The 21,211-nt window shown below is 38.6% G+C and overlaps 1 protein-coding gene across 1 annotated transcript; it reads left to right on the top strand.

Annotated features, from left to right (window-relative positions):
* The first annotated feature begins 1,884 nt into the window (after positions 1–1,884).
* Positions 1,885–20,963, top strand: HMGCR (3-hydroxy-3-methylglutaryl-CoA reductase). The gene is made up of 20 exons (XM_050328916.1): positions 1,885–1,962; positions 4,903–5,098; positions 5,473–5,584; positions 6,103–6,190; positions 6,284–6,368; positions 7,850–7,955; positions 9,621–9,727; positions 10,136–10,252; positions 10,748–10,899; positions 11,755–11,999; positions 12,143–12,312; positions 12,757–12,951; positions 13,998–14,156; positions 14,290–14,447; positions 15,570–15,675; positions 16,638–16,808; positions 17,666–17,806; positions 17,915–18,073; positions 18,682–18,836; positions 18,985–20,963. The coding sequence occupies exons 2-20, from the start codon at positions 4,934–4,936 to the stop codon at positions 19,037–19,039; spliced, it is 2,646 nt and encodes an 881-aa protein (XP_050184873.1). The 5' UTR covers positions 1,885–1,962; positions 4,903–4,933; the 3' UTR covers positions 19,040–20,963.
* The last annotated feature ends 248 nt before the right edge of the window (positions 20,964–21,211 follow it).

Here is a 21,211-nt window from a genome sequence, read left to right as displayed (position 1 = left end):
GTAACTTGTAACCAATGAACTGTGACTTCTTTGTTTTCTAAAATATGTATATAGTGTAAAATTTTGAGAAAATTCCACCCTGCACAGAATAAACAATGTCTCTTTTCTAAACAAGGTCCTGTTTGGAGTCCCTAAATCAGCAGCACTTCCCCGGACATGGTTAAGTAGCTAACTTCACCTGCTGTCCTGAGCACAATGAACAATTCATGTGCTCATGAGTGGGAACGTGTTTGAGATAACCAAATTATTAGTTGACAATACTTTCACAGTATTTGCAGTAGCACTCTTCAGTGATCGTCCCTGAATCACAACATTTTCCTCAAGCAGAGCTGCTCTGCCTCCGCTTTACCTGCCATCTGCTTGGCAGTGGAGCAGTGCTGCTCCCATGGCCTCTGCCAGGGCTGGGCTGCAAGCAGTCCACCACAAAGCGCTACAGATGTGAGAATTTGATGTCAGCACGTGTGGTGTTGCACAGACTTCAAACCCCAAATCACCGCAGTGACTCCTGCTGCCAGTGAACTTCATGATAAAATTAGCATTTTTAGTACTCGCCAAAATGTGTTCATGGAAAATGTGGAAAACAGAGCTAAGATACTAAGGATCGTCTTAAATTAGATATCGTTTGCACATAATTTTTGAATCTGCGTACAAATTGTTATTGTGCCTTGGCTTAGTCATATCTGTATGCAATTATAGCAATTGCTGTGCATATTATCAAGTGAGTCCAGAAATCTCACTGGTAACACTTTACAGTTTTCAGCTAATGAAGGTGAGATACTGGAGAAAACGTGTTAAGAAAAGTGGTGTCAGGAAAGATGGGTACACAGTAGTATTACTAAGATATATAAGTATTGCACTGAAGATGAGACCAAAGAGGGCATCTTGAGCTTGCGTGAATGATTTCGTCACTGATAACTACTCTGGGTGGAGTTCTTAGGAAACATTTTCATAAGTGCTTCCTTTTTTGAGGAACACACTAATGCTTCACAGGACAGCACCATGCGTTGCTACTAGAAATATTTCCAAATGAGGTGCCACACATAAGAAGCAGCTTCGGGAATGCTGGAGCGTGGATCATCCGCTACAAAACCCTTTTTATTTGAACGTGTTAGCCCGCAAGCTCAGCCCCAGAAACATAACGGCAGTGCCAGCCTGGAATGTTGTCTTGCAGCGACCATAGCGTGTCACACCCGACTTGGTGTCCAAAGAGAATCACAAAATTATTGGGTCTGGGAGGGACCTCTGGAGACCATTTAGTCCAACCCCCCCTGCCAAGGCAGGTTACATAAGAATGCATCCAGGTGAGTCTCTGAAAACCTCCCAACACTTCATGAATCAAAAAACTGCACTTTCTCTCTGGCCGAAAGACACAAATACAAATACACTGCATTTTTTGTTTTTTCTTTTTTCCCCGAAAAAAGGGTCACCGCTGCTTCCCACAAGCAGGAGCTGGGCATTTCTGCACGGCCTGTTCGTGCCCGGTCCCAGCGCGGTGCCCCTGCGGTTCCAGGGCCGCGGGGGGGGCCGGGCCGCTCCCGCTGTGCGGTCGGTGAGGGGCGGGCCGGGCAGCGCCGCCCCCGCCCCACGGGCCATGCAAATGAGCCGCCGCGGCCACCCAATGAGAAGGCGCGGAGCGGGCAGCGCGGCGGCCCATTGGCGGGCGGCCCATGGCGCGATGGCGTGTTCGCTGCTCCTGATGGCGCGTGGGGCCGCGCGCCGCTGGCCGGGCCGTTGCCGCGGCGACGCGGAGGGTGACGCGCGGAGGGCGGGGCGTGGCGCGCGCTCGCCATTGGCCGCGCGATCGGGCGATGGCGGCGCCGGCGTGTCCTTGCGCGGCGGGGCGGGGCGGGGCGGGGCGGCGCGGCGGGAGGGGGCATCGGGCGGGACGCGGCGAGCGGGCACTGCGGCGGGAGAGCGGCCAGCGGGAGGCGGGCATCGCGGAGCGGGCGGCGCGGCGCGGCGGTGAGTCGGGCCGGCGGGGCCGTGAGCGCGGGGCCGCCACACGGGCGGGCTGCGGCTGCGGGACGAGAGCGGGCAGGTGGCGGCGGCTTGGGACAGGGAGGGCACCGTCGCCATCTCCGGCCGTCGGGAGCGGCGGCCGCGCCGCCTCGCCGCCGCCCTCGGCGGTGTGCGGGGCGTCCCGGGACCACCTTGGCGCCCGCGGGCTGCGGGGCTGATCCGCCGGCTCTTGCCTGGTTGCTGCAGCTCCGGGCCTGGAGGGGCTGCCTTGGGCGCCGTGAGAGCCGAAAGGTCTGCGGCGGTGCGGCAGGGCCTGCGCTGTGTGTGCCGTTCAGGTGAGCGCCGCACAGCTGCTCGCTCGGCTGCTCTTGCCGCTGGGCTCCTGTAGCTGCTGCTGAGTCAGCCCGCAAGAGATGGGAAATTTGTGCTGACCTCACTGATGGTGTTGCAGGGGGCTGCTCTGAGCTTAGAGCTGGGTGACAAACCTTGGGTGTTTAACAAACTAGTCGCACAGTTACGGGCTATGTAATTGCTCTGAAGCATTACATACAACCGATCTAGTTTGCTTTTTACATCCCGGTTTGGAGGAGTTGCAGCTGGGTTTTGTTTGTATTTTGTATTCTGTTTTGATTCCCAGGTCGAAAACAGGCAAGCAGAATTTATAAAGCACCCTTTTTGAACCACCATTTTGAAACCTAGCAGAATTATTTCAGTTTTAAATTTTGGCTTTATATTTAACGTTATGTTTTGCTAATTTCAAGCTGTGAGTCAGTGTAACTGTATAAATATTTCAAACAGAAATAATGAGTTCTTGTTATGCATTGACTTTTTTTTTACAGCACTCCAATGCAGAATCAGTGTGTGCGATGAATATTTTCTAGAAAAGTCAACTGCATAGCAAAAACTGCTGTGCACTTCAGACAGGATAAACAAACATGAAAACTTCAAAAAATCCTTTTAGGTTAGGAGTTATTATCACTCAGTTAACCCCAAGCCATGAGGCATCCTGTATTTCATAGCAGCCATTCAATAAAAATCTAAGATATTATGGATAATTATTTTCATAAATTAATTTATGCACTTTTTTCCTCTGATTTACTATTTTTGTGTAGAAATGTGACTAATAATTTCTGAAAAAAGATTTTGAAATCCTTCTAGCCCTACTAATTTATTTATCTTTTGATGGCCAGATAATCATTCCAACTTGCAGAATTAATTGTATTAGCTGTACTACTAGTTTCAGGACTAGTAGGACTCTGTAAAAGTCGTGTAGTAACTACTAGTTCTGATTTTCCTGAAACAGATATTCAAAAGTATTTATATTTGCAAAGAACGTTGTTTTGCTTTTCTTATTTGTTATTTTGAAATATTCAGCACTGAGGTATTTCTCTGGTAATGTTTTTCTAGTTTAAAAATACCTTCTGCTGAGGAAAAATTATAATACCATTCAGCTACAGCTTGGTGGGAACATAAATGTACAAACCAGAGTGTAGATTATATTACAGAGGGAAAAAGAAGGGATAACTACGTTATAAAAGAGGTATTTGCTTTTGGTTTTTAGTTTTATTCTTAAAAGCTTTCTCTCAGGAAATGAAATAATTTGTTCATAAAGAAGGCAATCCTCTCAGTCATTTTCTCCATTTGGTTCCATGAAGCACAAACATCTGTCACACCTTCACTGTGGAAGGATAAAGAGAAATAGATCAGTGCTGTTGTTGTTCATGTGATTGAGATTGGCACTGGTAGGAAACCAAGATGGTTCTGCTATCTTCAGGAACACTTAACCAGATAGTTTTGCCCTACCTGTTATTTTCATCATTGAATGGCAGCTTCATTTTTGATGTCCAAGCAAAAGAAATAATACTAGAAGCCCAATGGATGGATTGTTACTTTTAAAGCAACGCAAAGAGATTTTTTTAAATCCACTTTCAAATGGCAGTGTGTACAGCCCTCAATCCTCTATGGAAATTTTTACATGCTAAGTTGGTACATGTAAATACTGAATTATAGATTGTCTCTATTAACCAGGCTACTATTAAGCATTTTTTGAACTTTATAATACAGTTTTGCAAGGTGTTGTTTTTGTGTAATGAGAAAAGGAAAGTCCAGTTATTAATGCATTTAAGAGAGAATTTTATCGCATTTTGTTTCTTTCATAAAGTTACATAAAGCTACAACACACAGCAAATAGACCAGGAGAGGGTCTGAAGGATGTGAAGAATGCCCATGTTCTTAGTTCCGTGAAAGACAGTTGTGAGAATTTCTGGCAAATGTTTGTCATTTGCTGGAAGCAAAGGGATGATGAAATGCATCGGTAACCTGGGAATTAGTTATGGGTAGAAGATAACTGTCACAGAATACTATATGTGAGGACTTGCATGCTTGAGGTGAAGAAGGAACATTTTTTTTAATGTAATTAATTTGTGTCACAGAATAATATTAAACAGAAAGTAGAGAAGATGCAACCAGAGAGATAATGTTGCAATTCCTGATGCTGAGCATTACCAGTAATGATTAGTTGGTAATTTCTATGGTTCAGCAGTATTTTTGATAGGAAGAATGAATATAAAGAAGCAACAGAATTTGGTGAGTGCTTATATAGTAAAAACAAGAAGTTAAGTGAAAGCTGTATGAGAATTGTGCGATACTGAGAAATGTGGGAGTACTGGGGACTTTCCAGCAAGACCTTGAAGAAACAGGGGAGATGTGTATTTAAAAAAAAAGGTTGAGAAGGCAGGAGCAGATTGTATTATATTTTGGAATCTTAGAAGTAGATTAGTTTTACATGGAAGGTTGAAAGGTGAAGATTACTTTCCTCACTCATCTGTTACTTAAGCAGTTTTGCTTTTTTTTTCTTGGAAGATGACTTGCAGGAATATGTAAAGCTCTGTCTTTTCACCGAATCTCAGACTTTCTAACATACAGAATATGCCTTTGTTGCAGGGTTGCTAAGTATAGAAGAACAGTCTTGAAAATGTTGTCCAGACTATTCCGAATGCATGGCCTTTTCGTAGCCTCTCATCCATGGGAAGTCATTGTGGGAACAGTGACTCTCACCATCTGTATGATGTCCATGAAGATGTTCACTGGGAATGATAAGATCTGTGGCTGGAATTATGAATGCCCCAAACTCGAAGAAGTAAGTATTTAAATTAATTTTGTTGTACTTGGTGTTAATCAGTAGATCTAGGGTTTTCTGTAGAATAAGATCACGGTGTAATGTATTAGGAGTAAAGTACCTATGTAGAAGCTTCCTTATTGCCTTATTTTTTCATAGTGGACATTAAAGCGGTATGCAAACAGTGATGCACTACGGATGGGTTTCATTAAATCTAACATTCAGCTGCACAGTGTCTAGTGAACAAGGATTTTCATATTTTAATTTTTTTAAGACAAGACTATCAGTGATACTTCATTTTTAGTGCAGCTTCCCAAGGGATTCTTTTATTACTGAAACTTAGCAAGTTACTCCTTAGTGTAAAAGCTAACTAAATTGCTTTGTATTTCAAACAGGATGTTCTGAGCAGTGACATCATCATCCTGACAATCACACGCTGTATAGCAATCCTTTATATATATTTCCAGTTCCAGAACCTAAGGCAGCTTGGATCAAAATACATTTTAGGTACCGTGTCTGATTTTTATATTTTCTATATGCATTTTAATTATTTATGGGAGTTTTTTACATAAATTGTTAACAAATATTAACACTTTAATCCTTATGTTCAAAACAGCATTATTTCAATTATTTGTTACACAGAAGATGTGGGTTTTTTTAATGAAAGGTGGTAGGATTATGTAAACGCTGGAAATTTAGTTCTTAAAATAACTGTTTATTGTGTGAAACACTTAAAGTTATAGAGCTGTTTAAGCCAGTTTTAATTTTGCTTAAAATAAATTGAAAAGATTTATCTCTGAGTCTTACTTTGAATGCCGTAAAAGTTTTAGTTTTAAATATCTATAAAAATAGTATGTACTTCAGTTTGTATCTTGACTGCTGTTAATACACTTTGAGAGACAAGAATTCTCATGCATTTGTCATTATTGATCTAAAGGTGTGGTTTTTCTTTTCCCTTTTTTTTCCCCTCCTCCCAGTATAAATATATACACACAAAAAATTCTCTGTTCTCTTGTTTTTTAAAGGTATCGCTGGCCTCTTCACAATCTTCTCAAGTTTTGTTTTTAGTACAGTGGTAATTCACTTCTTGGATAAAGAACTGACGGGTTTAAAGTAAGTAATGAATTATTATTCTTGATTTTTTGCTTCTTTTTGCCTGTAGAATAAACCTTGAAGTTTAACATATACCTCTTTTTTTCTTTTCAGTGAAGCTTTACCATTCTTCCTGCTCCTGATTGATTTGTCAAGAGCAAGTGCATTAGCTAAATTTGCACTCAGTTCCAACTCACAGGTCAGGGGGCTTCTTCTTGAGGGTTTCGTTTGTTGGTTGATGTTTTACTTTGTTGTTGCATTTTTTGTTTTGTGATGGAGATTTTGAATTTAATGATCATAACTGAACATTATCCCATGGCTGGGGGTTAGAACTAGATGATCTTCAGGACCCCTTCCAAGCCGAACCATTTTATAATTATGTATGAATAATCCAGGTGGAGAGACATACAGGCAGATACTGTCTTGGTGATATATAAATGTCAAAAATCAGATTTTGTCCAGATTCTGTGTTCTCTTGTCTTCCAGTCAGATCAATGTTTTAAGTGAGTAGTAACGCTGTTTAAATTAGTGTGCACAGTCATGTGCACTAAGTTAATTGTAAAGTATGAATATGACTATAAAATCAGAACTTAAACCAGCAGTGCTTACAGCTCTTCTAAGAAGGCTAGAATTCCTAGGCCAAAGTCTTCCCTGGAACAGTTACAGATAGAAAAAAAGTTAATTTCTAGGGCTCAGGAATAGTAGATAAAGAGACATCTAATTTTACAGTGCTGCTACTGGAAAAAGCATATTTCTAGACCAAATATTAGCAGAACAAATGGAGCATATGTGCAGACAGGAACATTCATGCCCTAGTGCATTTAACCCAGCACAGTAGGAGAGATTGACACGATACTTTGTTTGTTATACCTAGTAATGTTTTTTTTCCTGATAGTCTTAAGTTCTGAAGTAAAAGTATATTTAGTTCAATTAATTTATACTTACAGAATACTCTACATGGTCTTTGAGCATACTAATTGTGACAAAATATTGTCCATTTTAATGTAGTGTATATTATGCTGCGCATTTTCTATATATGCAATATTGTTATAGTGTGTTGTATATTGTTTGATGATAATTGAAAGTACAGAATTGTTTTACTGATTTTCAAGAAAATATTTCACAGGTATGTTTTTCCTACAGTTTTCTCCTCTTCTCACCCCAGAAACAACATACCAGAAAAAAAGCAGCAAACTCCAGAGTTTGCCATGCCTGCCTGCTGGAGGAAATCCCTTTCCCCCCAGGCAAAATTTTATGGTTTTTGTGTGCTCTTTTCTATCAGCAAAGTCTAGAGAGTTAAATAATAATAAAGTAATAGTAGTTAGGGTACAGATATGCGGTTGCAAGAAATCTTGAAATGCCGTGAAACACAAGTGAAGTCTGGTTTATGTCTTAAAAAGTAGACTTCTTGTTCTGAATTTAGTGCAGAGTCTCTGCCTCATCAGTATTCTAAGCCCCGATAACACTGATGGGCAAAGGTAGACAAATTAATCAAAATTAAATAACCTGTGAATAAAAACTGTCGAAGTATGTTAACTTAGAAGAAATAGAATACATGGTGTGCTTTCTCATTAAAGTTCATTTTCAATATATGTTTTACTCAGTTTACTGATCATATTATGTTATAAACTTAATTTGCTATTTGTCTTCATTTTAATGGACAGAAATTTTTCTTTCTAGGATGAAGTAAGAGAAAATATTTCACGGGGGATGGCAATTTTAGGCCCTACATTTACACTGGATGCACTTGTGGAGTGTCTTGTAATTGGTGTTGGTACGATGTCAGGTGAGCCATATAGTCTAAAAGGTCAAATATTTTCAGTTAAAAAAGACTATTTGAGAGACATTGAGATATTAAGAGTTTTACATCATTGATGTTACCCATGAGAGTGGAGTGACCTAATGTCTTTATTTACCTTCCTAATTAGCCTATTTTACTAGTTTCTTGGAAGTATGAATAATATGTACATGTTGAACCAAAGTTTAAAATACAGATAATGGTCTTCTGTGACCATGGTGCAGCAGGAATAGACCTCTCTGCAGCTGCTTTCATAAAAATTAATATCTTCCCTGCTAAAATTGAGTCTTGGGCATTCTTAAAAAGGAGCTGCATTTTTCATACATGCATAGAATATTTCATATTCTTGCAAAAAATGAGTCTGGAGATTACTCCAGGTGAGGAAGGTTATTCTAGTTCAGTTAAAAATAACAAATCTTTACTATTTGACTGGGGTTTTTTTCCCACCTATTCTATGTCCTGTCACTACATGCCCTTGTGAAAAGTCCCTCTCTAGTTCTCTTGTAGGCCACAGTACCTACTGGAGGTGCTGTAAGGTCTCCCTGGAGCCTTCTTTTCTCCAGGCTGAACAACCAACCTCAGTTCTCTCAGCCTGTCCTCAGGAGAGGTGTTATCCAGCCTTTGGATCAACTTAGTGGCTCTTTTCTGGACTTGTCCGAGCAGGTCCATGTTCTTGTCATGGTGGGGGCAGCAGAGCTGGATGCAGCACTCCAGGTGGGGTTTTAGGAGACTGGAGTAGAGGGACAAAATCCCTTCCCTCAACCTTCTGGCTGTGCTGCTTTTGATGCAACCCAGGATATGGTTGGCATTCTAGGCAGCACACAAACACTGTGATCTTCATCAGGTCTGTGTGCAGTAGCAGTTGGTTTTCTCTTAAAAAAAGAATAGTTAAATGTAATTAGCAAAGGACTTTCACATGAAAATAACTAAATTCTTTGTAAAATAAATGGAAGTTAAGACTAAAGTGGGGTTTTGCTTGTATATTTATTTGTTGTTTTTAATGTGGCTTTGTTTGGGTTTTTTCCCACCTGTCTCACATACCTTAAAGATATCTTCCAAAACACTTGCTCTGCAAATTTTGGATCTTTCAGGGTATTGTGTGTTACTAGTTCTCTTGTTTACATCTTAGGGAAAAAACCCCATTTTGATGTTGCATATAGTTGATTTTGTGCTGTTAGCACTTTCATCTTTACTAAGGCAGTTCTGTAGTGCATGTGCAGCATGGCTGTCTTTTTCTGGATACCAGACTTGTGAAAGAGTAGGCAGTGTATATCCTGTTTCGTATTGCCTGAACACTTAATTGGCCATCTTTCAGAAAGACTTAAATACATAATGTTAGCTACTTGTTCTTTGCTTAGGTAAGTAAGGAGTTTCAAGCTTTTAGTGTGAAGCTTTAAAATCTTGGTGAAATTTATTTGTATTCATTTAGAATGACACCATAAAATAGAGTTTTCTGTCAATACAAAAGCATATATTGTGCTTAGAATAAGCCAGTGCACAATGACTAGGGCTTAATGTGCTTGTTTTTTATTAATCTAGACAATTCCTTTTGTAATCTGCAGTGTCAGTTTAGTGATTTCTTTCTTAGTTCTGCGGCATGTCTTCAATATAGCCCATTGCATAATCAAACGTAAAAAATGTCTTTTTATTTAGGTGTGCGGCAACTTGAAATTATGTGCTGCTTTGGCTGTATGTCTGTTCTTGCCAACTACTTTGTCTTCATGACCTTCTTTCCAGCCTGTGTGTCCTTGGTATTGGAGGTAAGACCAACTTCAAGACAACATCAAGCTTAGTATTCAGCCGCTGTGCTTCTTATAGGCTGTACATTTCATCACAGAGTTACATGACAGCATGTTTGTCTTCCTTCACTGGTGAACTGAAGACAGTAACTTGTAAATGTCACTGTAAATGCGTCACACTCAATAGTAGGAGTTCTGATCTGAAGCAAGAGTAAACAAATTACTTAATTACAATAATTAATTGTAAATTTTTGTCCAGGGTTTTTCACTATTGAAAGTCTAACATCGTTTGGATGGTAGACTATAGTCTGACTCTTTTGTCAGTAATTTCTCAATGATCAAATAAAAGTGCAATCCTGAAGCTTATTTGTTGGTTCTTGTAATACGTACTATATATGACGCATTTTTAACTTATGTTATATTTTGTAGCTTTCAAGAGAGAGTCGTGAAGGGCGCCCTATATGGCAGCTCAGCCATTTTGCTCGTGTTCTGGAAGAAGAAGAGAATAAACCAAATCCTGTAACACAGAGGGTCAAAATGATTATGGTTTGTAGCAATTTTGCACCTGTGGTTATGGAATCAGTGAGGTGTTCCGGTACAATGAATCAAGCTTTTGTCTCCTATAGACTTGTATTCTGCATCCCATTAGTTTGATTTATGGTGGTAGTTTTTAATTACTTCTCCTGTATCTACACCTATCATTTTCCTTCCTATGACATTTCTGTTCCAAACATGTGGGGCTTTTTATGTGTACAATTCCCTCCCTCTTACCCCTGCAGTATCCTCGGATTCCTCTGCTTATTTCTTGAGCAAGGGGAAGAGTGTGGGTGGGACACATCCAAAGGTACTGTACAACAGTAGGCCAAAAAGGGTGTTAATGAGAGGTGTGGAAAATCAGCCATTACCTTCAGACTTTTGAGGCATGGGGGGAAAAAAGGCACCAAAAAAACCCAAATGAAGGAAGGTCAATATTTACTCTTAGAGGGCTAGATACCAAGTTACAGTTGAAAAATTAATACTTGGCTTTTGTTTTTGATACAGTCGCTGGGTTTGGTTCTTGTTCATGCACACAGTCGTTGGATAGCAGAACCAGCTGCTCAAAACAGTACTGGAGAAAATGCAGTGGGATTGGATGAGAATACACCAAAGAGAATTGAACCTAATGTTTCCCTATGGCAGTTCTACCTTTCTCGGTGGGTGACTTCACAGAGTGTGTTTCCATGTTTGGGGTGTATCCTCTAATACTGCCAAGCTCATTGTCCTAGAGCATAACCCTGAAAGACTCACAGATCTGACCACTGTAGGACTTCCTGGAACTAGAGATGACATTTCAGAAGAAATACTTCAATAACGTGCCATTTGTCCAACCTCTTTGAAGCAGTCAAGAATATGATTGAGCTGGCTGTCCTGTATGGATCAAAGCATTCTCTTTTCCACTAGCCCTGATACTTTCCAGAGTACACTAGAAAATAAATTTTCTAACTGCACTAGGGTAATTATTTATGCAGAGATTCTGACTATTCGCACCTAAGTGCAAAAGCCATGCCACTGTGGCTTTTCCTTCAGCTCAGCTCAAGTTAGTGGCATGTTTGATTTCCTGTTACTTCTGAAAACAGAACTCTGTTTTAGCTGTTATTTTTTTTTCCCCTCTTAGCAGTTCATCTTGCATCATAGTGGTCATTATTGGTAGAGGATGATAAATGAAACTTTGTATCCCATCATTGGGGGATAGGTGTTACATCAATTTGATGTAGCTGTTAGTGAATCGTTTACAGTATTTTTTCTTACTGAGACTGCTTTTTACCCAGATTTAGGGAACTCTTTAATGACATCTGAAAATTTTTATGTTGTTAATAATACGGAGAATTATTTCTCTAGCCTAACCTAGTGTACTTAGATGTCCTGGTTGAAAATATATATTTTGACTGGGATTTCTGTAGCTGTAAATTATGGTGAAATAATTACTCTTTCTAAAGCAAAGAATGTCAGAATGCTGTTAAAACCAGTGATTTGTATATACTGTGTATTTACTTTCTGATCTGTCTTAGAATGGCCAGTATGGATATTGAGCAAGTAATCACTCTTGGATTAGCCCTTCTCCTTGCTGTCAAATACATTTTCTTTGAGCAAGCAGAGACTGAATCTACCCTCTCACTGAAGAATCCCATAACATCTCCAGTGATGGTCCAGAAAAAGATCCCTGAGAATTGTTGCAGGAAGCAATCTGGACTTCTGAAAAACAATCAGAAATCTAGCACAGTAGAAGAAGCTCTCATTCCCAAAGATGGAAATGGTAGGTAATTCTTACCATTTTGAAATCTGAACCTATTCGTGAATATTAGGAATAAATAGTGAAATCTGTTGTAACATGTTGTATTTAGTACCAAAACTTAAGTATTTTGTAAACCAGAGTTCCTTTCAATTGTCTTTGTGCAGCTGAAGTCATAAAACCTGTATTAGAGTCATCAGCCAAGGCTACATTTGTAGTTGGCAGTTGCAGCCCTGTGGAAACTTCTTCACTTGTTAATGAAAAAGAGGAAGAAATTGAGTTACCTAAAGAGCCACGTTCTATTGAGGAATGTGTTCGTATACTTGGAAATGCACAGGTATGGAAAAATATTTTTTGTCTGTTTTATTTAACCTCTACTGCAATGGCTGATTTAAGAATTCTTAAGAGTTCATTTTCCAGCTTTTGCGTGTTCCCACTAGTGTAATTTTCTGTTACATTAATAACTTGGGGGTGGGTGGGAGTCATGACTAAGACAAAACCCTTTAATGGGTTATTCCACCTTAAGGCAGTTGAGACAGGAAGGAGGAGGGATCGTCCTTCATTGAAGCTTCATCACGTACACGTGTAAGTGGGTATCTGATCACAAGAGTTTTTGATCACATCCTGGCCTACTGTAAAACCTGATGTTGGCAGTTCACTCCTGTAGATGTATTCAGATAATACCGAAGGAAAGTTGTTACCCTTTTTTTGTTTGGAAACATGAAAAAGGATTTTCACCAAGAGAATCTATATTTTCTCTCCCCATCCTTTGTATTTCTAGGAAGGAGCAAAATTTCTAACTGATGCTGAGGTTATCAGCTTAGTTAATGCTAAGCATATTCCTGCATACAAACTGGAAACTCTGATGGAAACTCAGGAGCGAGGTGTGTCCATTCGCAGACAAATGTTATCCAAGAAACTCCCTGAACCTTCGTCTTTGCAATATCTTCCTTATAGGAATTATAATTATTCTTTGGTAAGTAAAAGGTAGACAAGCAAAACTCACTGTAAAACTATTTTTCCAAACACATAAACAAGTCCAGAGGAAAGCCACTAAGTTGATCAGGGGGCTGGAACACCTCTTCTGCAAGGACAGGCTGAGAGAGTTAGAGTTGTTCATCCTGGAAGAGAGAAGACTTTGGCATGACCTTATAATACCTTCCAGTATGAAGGGGGCCCACCTACAACAGAGCTGGAGGGGGACTTTTCACAAGGGCATGTAGTGACAGGACAAGGGGCCTTAAGCTGAAGGAGGGTATATAGTAAGTGTAGATGTTAGGAAGAAATTCTTTATTGTGAGGGTGCTGGACACTGGACTATGTTGCCCAGAGCAGTTGTGTACTCCCCATCTGTGGAGTTGTTCAAGGCCAGGTTGGGTGGGGCTCTATGTAACCTGGTGTAGTGGAAGGTGTCCCAGGAGGGGTTAGAGCTGGATGGTCTTTATGGTCCCTTCCAACTCAAACCAGTCCATGATTCTATGAAGTAAATATGCAGTGATGTATGTGAATTAACAATGAGCTTGGTCAAAACTGATGTAGAAGGAAAAATAAAAGGCAAACATAAGGCACTTCCTTTTACTGCTCTTAATGTTTCTAAACTTAGGGAGGTGGGCAAGTTTTGTAGGTCATCCAAAAAATATTTCCTATTAAAGTATGCAGCTGCTTTATCTCAGAAATGCAGAATTTTACTAATACTGAGCTGCAGTTCAGCTGAATAATACTACTTTGTATCAAGTTAAAATTGAGGATTATTTAAAATTAATAAAACAATATGAGGGTTTTTTTAAATAACATTTAAGACTATAGAAGATTCAATACATCTGCCTACACTTGGATAGTACTATCTGTTGACAGCTGTAGCTGTTAACTTCTTGAGGTGGCAGTTGCTTTATGGGTAGGTTTATGTTTTTTTTACCAAGATACCTTGTTGTAGTCAGGTACATATGCCAGGCATAGTATGTGGTATGCTGTACTGTACCACAGCAGTGTAACCTTAATGATCATTTTGTATGGTTTTTTTAAGGTTATGGGAGCTTGCTGTGAAAACGTGATTGGATATATGCCTATTCCAGTAGGTGTAGCAGGACCACTGCTTTTGGATAACAAAGAGTTTCAGGTGCCAATGGCAACAACAGAAGGATGTCTTGTAGCAAGCACAAATAGAGGATGTAGAGCAATATGTGTAAGTATTGTTTGACTAGAAAAGCTTTCTATGTTATAAAATGTACTTGGGGTTATATAACACATGTTTTTGGCTTCCTAAAATCCAAAGTTTCAGTAATCTTACTGTATTTCCCTTCTGCTTTGGTTTTTAGCTTGGTGGAGGAGCAAGTAGCCGCATTCTGGCAGATGGGATGACTCGAGGACCTGTTGTCAGGCTGCCCACTGCTTGCGAGGCTGCAGAGGTGAAGGTTTGGCTTGAGAGCCCTGAAGGCTTTAAAATAATGAAGGAAGCTTTTGACAGCACAAGTAGGTTAGTGCAATGGCTATTCCAGCTTCATTTCCCAACATAAGACTCCTATGAATGGTAGAAAACTCCTAATTGTTTTTTTTTTTAGTTCTGCAATACAGGAAATAATGTCTTTGTTTTGACTATCCTGTGCAGTGTGTATCTAAGAGAACAAAAGTCACTCTGCCTACCTACCAAAGTTGCAATCAATAAACATCATCCAGTGATAATGGTGAACAACTATATCTTAGCAAAAAATACATTCACACTGTGTAACACTTAGTAGAATATCAGTTTGTCTAATCATTTAAAAAAACTTTGCATAAGCTTGTTCTGATATTTAGTAGCTACTGTGTAAAAAAACCTTCAAAGTTTGGTATTTAGCCTTTCAGATGATATTACTAATATTAATAACTAATCTGTGAGGTTCCAGAGAATACAAGATAAACTAGTGCTAGAACTGAAATGCTAAAAAATGTAAACCAATACTAAAAATAAGTCTGTTTTAAGCCCTGGAGTTTTTTCTAAGGCTTATGATTGCCTGCTTGCTTTAGGAAGATTCAGAGAGAGATTTCCTCACCTGTTCTGTTTCTTGAAAGTGTCAGGCAAGGATAGGACAGGTCTGACACCGTATGTTGGCCAGAACCAACTCATACTGTTGTTTAAATGCAGTATTTCCTGGGTTTTGTGTGACTTGTAAGGCTTACAGTGTTGAAGATAAGCAAGCATTTTACCTTGCAGTAAAATGGACATCAGAATTTCTGGAGGCCTTATTGCTAGTTTATAACAGGTAGACAGATGTTTTAAGGAGTACAAATGAGTTAAATTTGTTAGCACCTCGGAAGTACAGAGGTAAAAAAACATAAAAAGGCAGTGAACTCTTTTATAGTGAATGTTTTTATAGTATTTACCTGAGAAAACACCATCACTGGAGGTGTTAAAGAAACAACTGGATGTTGCACTGGGTGCTGGGGGGTTGAGTTAACAAGGTGGTGCTCTGTAGCAGCTTGGACTCAATGATCTTACAGGTCTTTCCCAACATCAGTAATCCTGTGATTCTGTATTGCAATGATTTGCTGTCATTTTGCCACTTAAAATGAATCTTTTTACTTGAGGATTGTAGGTAATAGTTAAATTTTCTTGCAGGTTTGCCCGCCTGCAGAAACTTCTCATCAGTTTGGCTGGTCGTAACCTTTATATCCGTTTTCAGTCTGGAACAGGGGATGCAATGGGAATGAATATGATTTCAAAAGTAAGGACCAATGCTCTTAAGTATTTTTAATACATGTGTATTTCTTTTAAAAATAAAGATAGCCTTCTAATCTGTAACTAACTGACATCTGAAAGACAAATACGACATAATGCTGTTAGCAGTGGTATTAAATAATAAAAGCATTCATCAAGTGTAGACAAGAAAGGGATGAAAACAAAAAAGTAACTCTGCGTTCTAATTTTTTTAAATTATTTTTTGATACAGGAAGTATTTTTTAATAGGAAGTATTTTTGATGTAGAGAAATTAAGCTAGTTGCTCTGTTGCTTTGAGCAAAAGATTTTATCTAGCAGTAATTAATCTGGTACTGTGTTTATCACTTTCTTGTAAGTACAGGATTAGGAGTGTGGTGAATAGTGGCAGAGTAGTGTTCTCTAGTTTAGTTTGGTTGGTTTTGTTTTTATGCAAACATGAGGAAGAACATGATCCATGGATTTCTGGAATGCCTTGAGGTGTTTGAAGTTGATAGTTTTAGATGTAAATTTTATATGGAATAGGCAATCATAATCATTACATAAGTGGATCTGATCATAAACAAGTCCTAATGTAGCAGATTTCCTCGTCTGATTACCTACTGTAGAGAAGCTCTTTCCACTATCCAAAATTAATTCATTTCATGCCTGTAGTGTTTCACTGGGTTCATGTTGTATCTTCAGTTTGGTACCATATGCCCATGCACCTAGAATATATCCAGGGAGTCCATATATATTGAGAAGAACCAGTTATTTATTCCCCATGTAATTCCCAAAGTGGTTAGAAAAAAGTCGAAATTGTTTGGGGTTTTTTTCTCTCCGGTTTCAAGTTTCTTTGTGAAATTATGTTATTTTTTACCACTGTAACTGATTATCTCGTTAGACTTAATCCAATGTTACTGTTCCTCTGCCCCTGGGTAGCTTATTTTGCAACCATAATGATAAACCTAGACCTGTTTTACTCCTAACAGGGTACTGAAAAAGCACTGGCAAGGCTGAATGAAGAATTTCCTGACCTTCAGGTTATAGCTATTAGTGGTAACTATTGCACAGACAAAAAACCTGCTGCTATAAACTGGATAGAAGGAAGAGGGAAGTCTGTTGTCTGTGAAGCAGTCATTCCAGCCAAGGTTGTTAGAGAGGTAGGTGTCTGCTCTCTTGTTCATAAGAATATGTACATTTTGCAAAACTGCAAAACTTTTGTAATGGGCCTGGATAGTATTAGGTAAGTTTGGGAAGTTTTTCTTTGACCCCCCAGTCCTGTACATTGCTACATTTACTGTGGTAAATTACACTTACATTGAACTGTAATACGTAAGTGTTATTTTTTTTTTGGTCAGTGTTGCAGACTTCGTGCACATCTGTGTTACCACTTCCTTTCCTGATATGCAGGAATATCTTAAATTTTGCTCACAACACTATCTCTTTTGACTGTCTTCGGTCATTTTTATATTAAATTCATTGTAAAGCTCTTACTTGCAGTTTTCAGAGTGCAGTCAGTATAGTGTAAATGTGCCACTTAATTTTATATTACTGTGCGTAATGTTTATTTGCCCATGTAGCACAGTGTTCTCTGTTGGAACTCTTGAGTTTGGCTCCATTTTCTTACACAAAGCAAAATTGAGAAGAATTGAAAGTCTGGAGCAACTTGACAGGAATGTTGCTATTGTGTCATGGTGAATTAATGGAATATTTCTACCAAGTTCATTTTGTTCATTTTATTCTGAATATAAATGAGAATTTGAAATAGAGTAGATAGCTATGAGCTTTTCTTAAAAGCCTGTGCAAGTCCAAACCCTTTGCACTGACTTTTCCATTGTTACTGGAACATCGTGTATTTGAAAGTCTCCTTTGGAGCAAAAATAAAAGTTAGGATAATGATTGAGTCAAATTCCAAATAGAAGCAAACAACGGGTGAGGGCCTATTAACAATAAATGGAGTATTTCAACTCCTGCTTAAGGAATGGGGTAGTCAAAATGTATTTATCGCTCTGTCTAGGTCTTGAAAACCACTACAGAAGCTTTAGTTGAAGTCAATATAAACAAAAATCTGGTGGGGTCTGCAATGGCTGGAAGCATAGGTGGCTACAATGCACATGCAGCAAACATTGTGACAGCCATCTACATTGCCTGTGGTCAGGTAGGTTTGTTCTCCACCAACTCAGATTTTCCTTAGTTCAGTAATTCTCAATCAAACACTTACTCAAGCGTCTCGATTTTTGTTTTGTTTCTCCTTCCTGATCCAAAGGATGCTGCACAGAACGTGGGCAGCTCCAACTGCATCACTCTGATGGAGCGCACTGGTTCCACTAACGAAGACCTGTACATCAGCTGCACAATGCCTTCTATAGAAATAGGGACTGTTGGTGGAGGCACCAACTTGCTCCCACAGCAGGCCTGTTTGCAGGTAAAATTCAGAAAGCTCAGATCAACTTAGCTTCTTAAATTAAAGCTCACACGTGACATACTTGGGCATGGACCCCATGCGGTATAATGGAATAATTTATTACAGTTCTTTCACAGTTTATATAACCCATTACATCAACAGTAAATTCCTGTTAGTAACTTTTCTCTAAATCTACTTTTTAGTTAAGCATTCTCTGTCCATGAAAATGTAGCACTACAGCAGTTTCCCACACAGGACGACACATCTCACCACGTCCGCTTTCATCTTGCCAAGTTTCCCTTAAGTTTCTCCCAGGGTCATAAAATCTTGGTTCCCTACACTTAACTTTCATGTGGTGTCCAAGTAATGTTGCAGGAATGAGGCCCCTTGAAACTTGCTGTATTTTCCATGAAGATTTCAGAATTGTCTAATGAATTGTTTTCATATAGCAGTTTCTAGAGCTTAAGACATTTATAACATTAGGGGGCCTAGTTGATAGGATATAATTAACATATATATATATATATAACATTATATATAACATTAGCTAGTTGATAGGTTATAATTTGGAAATTAATACTGAATTTAGCATAGATTGACAGCATAATATTGCCTGTATTTCTCTCCAGATGTTAGGGGTTCAAGGTGCCAGCCAAGATAACCCTGGTGAAAATGCCCGTCAGCTTGCTAAAATTGTCTGTGCTACAGTGATGGCAGGGGAGTTATCACTAATGGCAGCTCTGGCAGCTGGGCATCTAGTCAAAAGCCACATGATCCACAACAGGTAAAAAATGGAAAAATTCTTGTATTTTGTGCTGCTTTGCCCTTCTCATAAGTACTTGAAATTCAGTGATGATTACATGAATAACTGCAACACATAAGAGCAGTGTAACCTTCTAACTATCTAATTGCTTATCTTACTGTTTTATTAGGTCAAAAATAAATCTACAGGATCTTAAAGGAACCTGCACTAAGAAGGCGGCTTGAGTACTTTAAAATGGCTTTGAAATGAAGAATTTTTCTAGTAACTGACCAGGAGTACAGGGGAAAAAAAACCAAAATCTGTGAAGTTTAGAATGAAGATTGTCTTCAACTCAATGATGTCTGTGTAAGATAAACTAAGAGATCAACAGACTTAGTGAGACTATTTACACCTTTGACCTTCTTCAGTAGTGGTGACTTCATGACCGAAATTCTGTCAGATGTCTTGAACATGGCTTTGGAATTCTTAGTCTTACACATCATTTTCTAAAGGGTCAGTCTCTTAGGTTTTTACAAGTTGAGGTTATTTTGCTTACCAAGGTCCTGGTAATTACTAAGCTGAAAAGTGATATAATGTACTTTGGGTGTATAAAACAACAAAACAAAATAAGTTGGTGTAAACTTGGCTTGAATGCACGAGCCCTTGCCATTTTATTTTCTGGTTACACAAGCATGTTTTTTAAAGTGATGGCAAGCCTAATCACTTTCTGTAAACTCCCAGTTTTAGTTTTGTTCACATGTAAAACAGGTCTTAGGCTATCAGTTTAACTGAATTATACTAGTTTTTTAGAAATCTGTCTATATATATAGTACCTAATTTGCCGCTGCTTCAGCTAAGCAGTGTTCAATATTTTAACTCCACAGTTTAGGTTATTCCTTTATGTAAAACTTGTGATCTGTAAAGTTCTGACTGTTAAATATAATTTGTACTGAAGTAGGGAAAAACAGTGTCTTCAACAGTTTTGTTGCTTTGTTCAGATAGAAAAATGAAAGTGGTAACTCAAAAACAGTTACCTGTCAGACAAGACAGGCACGTAAGCAAATGCAGTTTCTCAAGCTTACTTTGATAGGAGTGCATTCAAACGAGTCAAAAAACAGATGTTTACACTTAGTTTAGAAGAAGTGTCTTTTAGGAATATAAAAACATGTTGTGTACCTTATGTTGGGGATTTTTTTTATACAGTGTCACTTATTCCCCAGGAATAGGTGTGTATTCACTGTTTATGCTAAAGAAAAATGAAGCCAGAAAAATCACACTGTTCTTAACAAAAAAAAAAATTTTAAAAAAGTATGTTGTTTTTATTATGTTTCAGTTCCCTTTTAAACTTTATTTTTGAGGGGGGAGTATTTATTTTAAGAAGAAATCTTACCCTTTTTTCAATGAAAATTACTAATTAAGGAAATTCAATGAAATGACATGTCAGTGTAACAAGCAGTTTTTTAATAAAATACTGTACTTGGACCAGTGAAGCAGTCTCAGGTGTTCTTACTGTAATAAAGAAAACCCAGGTTTATTCTGGTTTGATTCATCTTTGGGAATCTTCCTAAATGCATTGCCCTGTCTTGTTAATTACAGAAGGAAAATTATTGATATGCTTGATTTTTTTTTTTTTTTTACTTTTTTGTTTGTTTGGGATTTTTTGTTGGGGTTTTTTTTGAGTTTTTGTGAATAAATCAGTGGATTGGACTGGGTTTCCTGCAGCATCATTCCTAAAGGGGTGACTAGCAGAGGTGCTCTTCTAATGTGCAAATTTGATGTAAATCATGGGTTGCTTTGTAGTGCTTCAACACATTAATATCCATTGTAATGAGCTCATAAAGCTAATGTGCAAGCATGAAGCCATACTACATGCTAGATATGTTATGATGGCATGTAAATGTTAAATACCATGAATGTTTATCTTCTTGCAGTTTGTTGCTAATAGCTACTATTTTTATTTAAGGAAAGCTGGAAATACTCTGTTTCTATGTTTATTCAGTGATCTTATTTAAAGTAACACTGTTCTGTCAATAAATGGTGGTTCAGTGTTCATTTTGGTGGATTTAACTGACATTCTCTCTTGCAGAATTAACTTTTTGTATTATTACTAAATTGTGTACATTTTGGTACAGAACTACTTTTTCAGTGTCAGTAAAACCATGGAAAAGACATTGGCTTACTTGTGATATTTTAAGCTTACTCAACTCACCTTACACACTAGAAAAATTCCCAATAAAATAAATAGCCATTATTTAAACCTGCATTACCACAACAACTAGCCCCTTAATCAACCTTCTTCTAAACCAACTACAAAGCTGACATAACCCACAATTACCCCACTTCATTTCATAAACCCCTAACACAACCACCCTAAGAACCTACCACAATCAGAGAAAAAGGAACTAAAGCTTTATCAC

The sequence above is a fragment of the Myiozetetes cayanensis genome, unplaced genomic scaffold, assembly GCF_022539395.1.
Source record: "Myiozetetes cayanensis isolate MyiCay16 unplaced genomic scaffold, myiCay2020 scf4, whole genome shotgun sequence".
Classification (NCBI taxonomy): domain Eukaryota; kingdom Metazoa; phylum Chordata; class Aves; order Passeriformes; family Tyrannidae; genus Myiozetetes; species Myiozetetes cayanensis.
Note: the sequence above shows the minus strand (reverse complement) of the source record. Positions and strands in the feature narration are given on the sequence as shown.

What these genes read in the sequence shown, in the direction of transcription:
- HMGCR (XM_050328916.1), top strand. Translation starts at nt 4,934, where the DNA reads ATGTTGTCCAGACTATTCCGAATGCATGGCCTTTTCGTAGCCTCTCAT. An exon ending in GTGTGTCCTTGGTATTGGAG is followed by an intron (nt 9,728 to 10,135) that starts GTAAGACCAACT and finishes TATATTTTGTAG; the next exon opens with CTTTCAAGAGAGAGTCGTGA. An exon ending in GCTTTTGACAGCACAAGTAG is followed by an intron (nt 14,448 to 15,569) that starts GTTAGTGCAATG and finishes ATTTTCTTGCAG; the next exon opens with GTTTGCCCGCCTGCAGAAAC.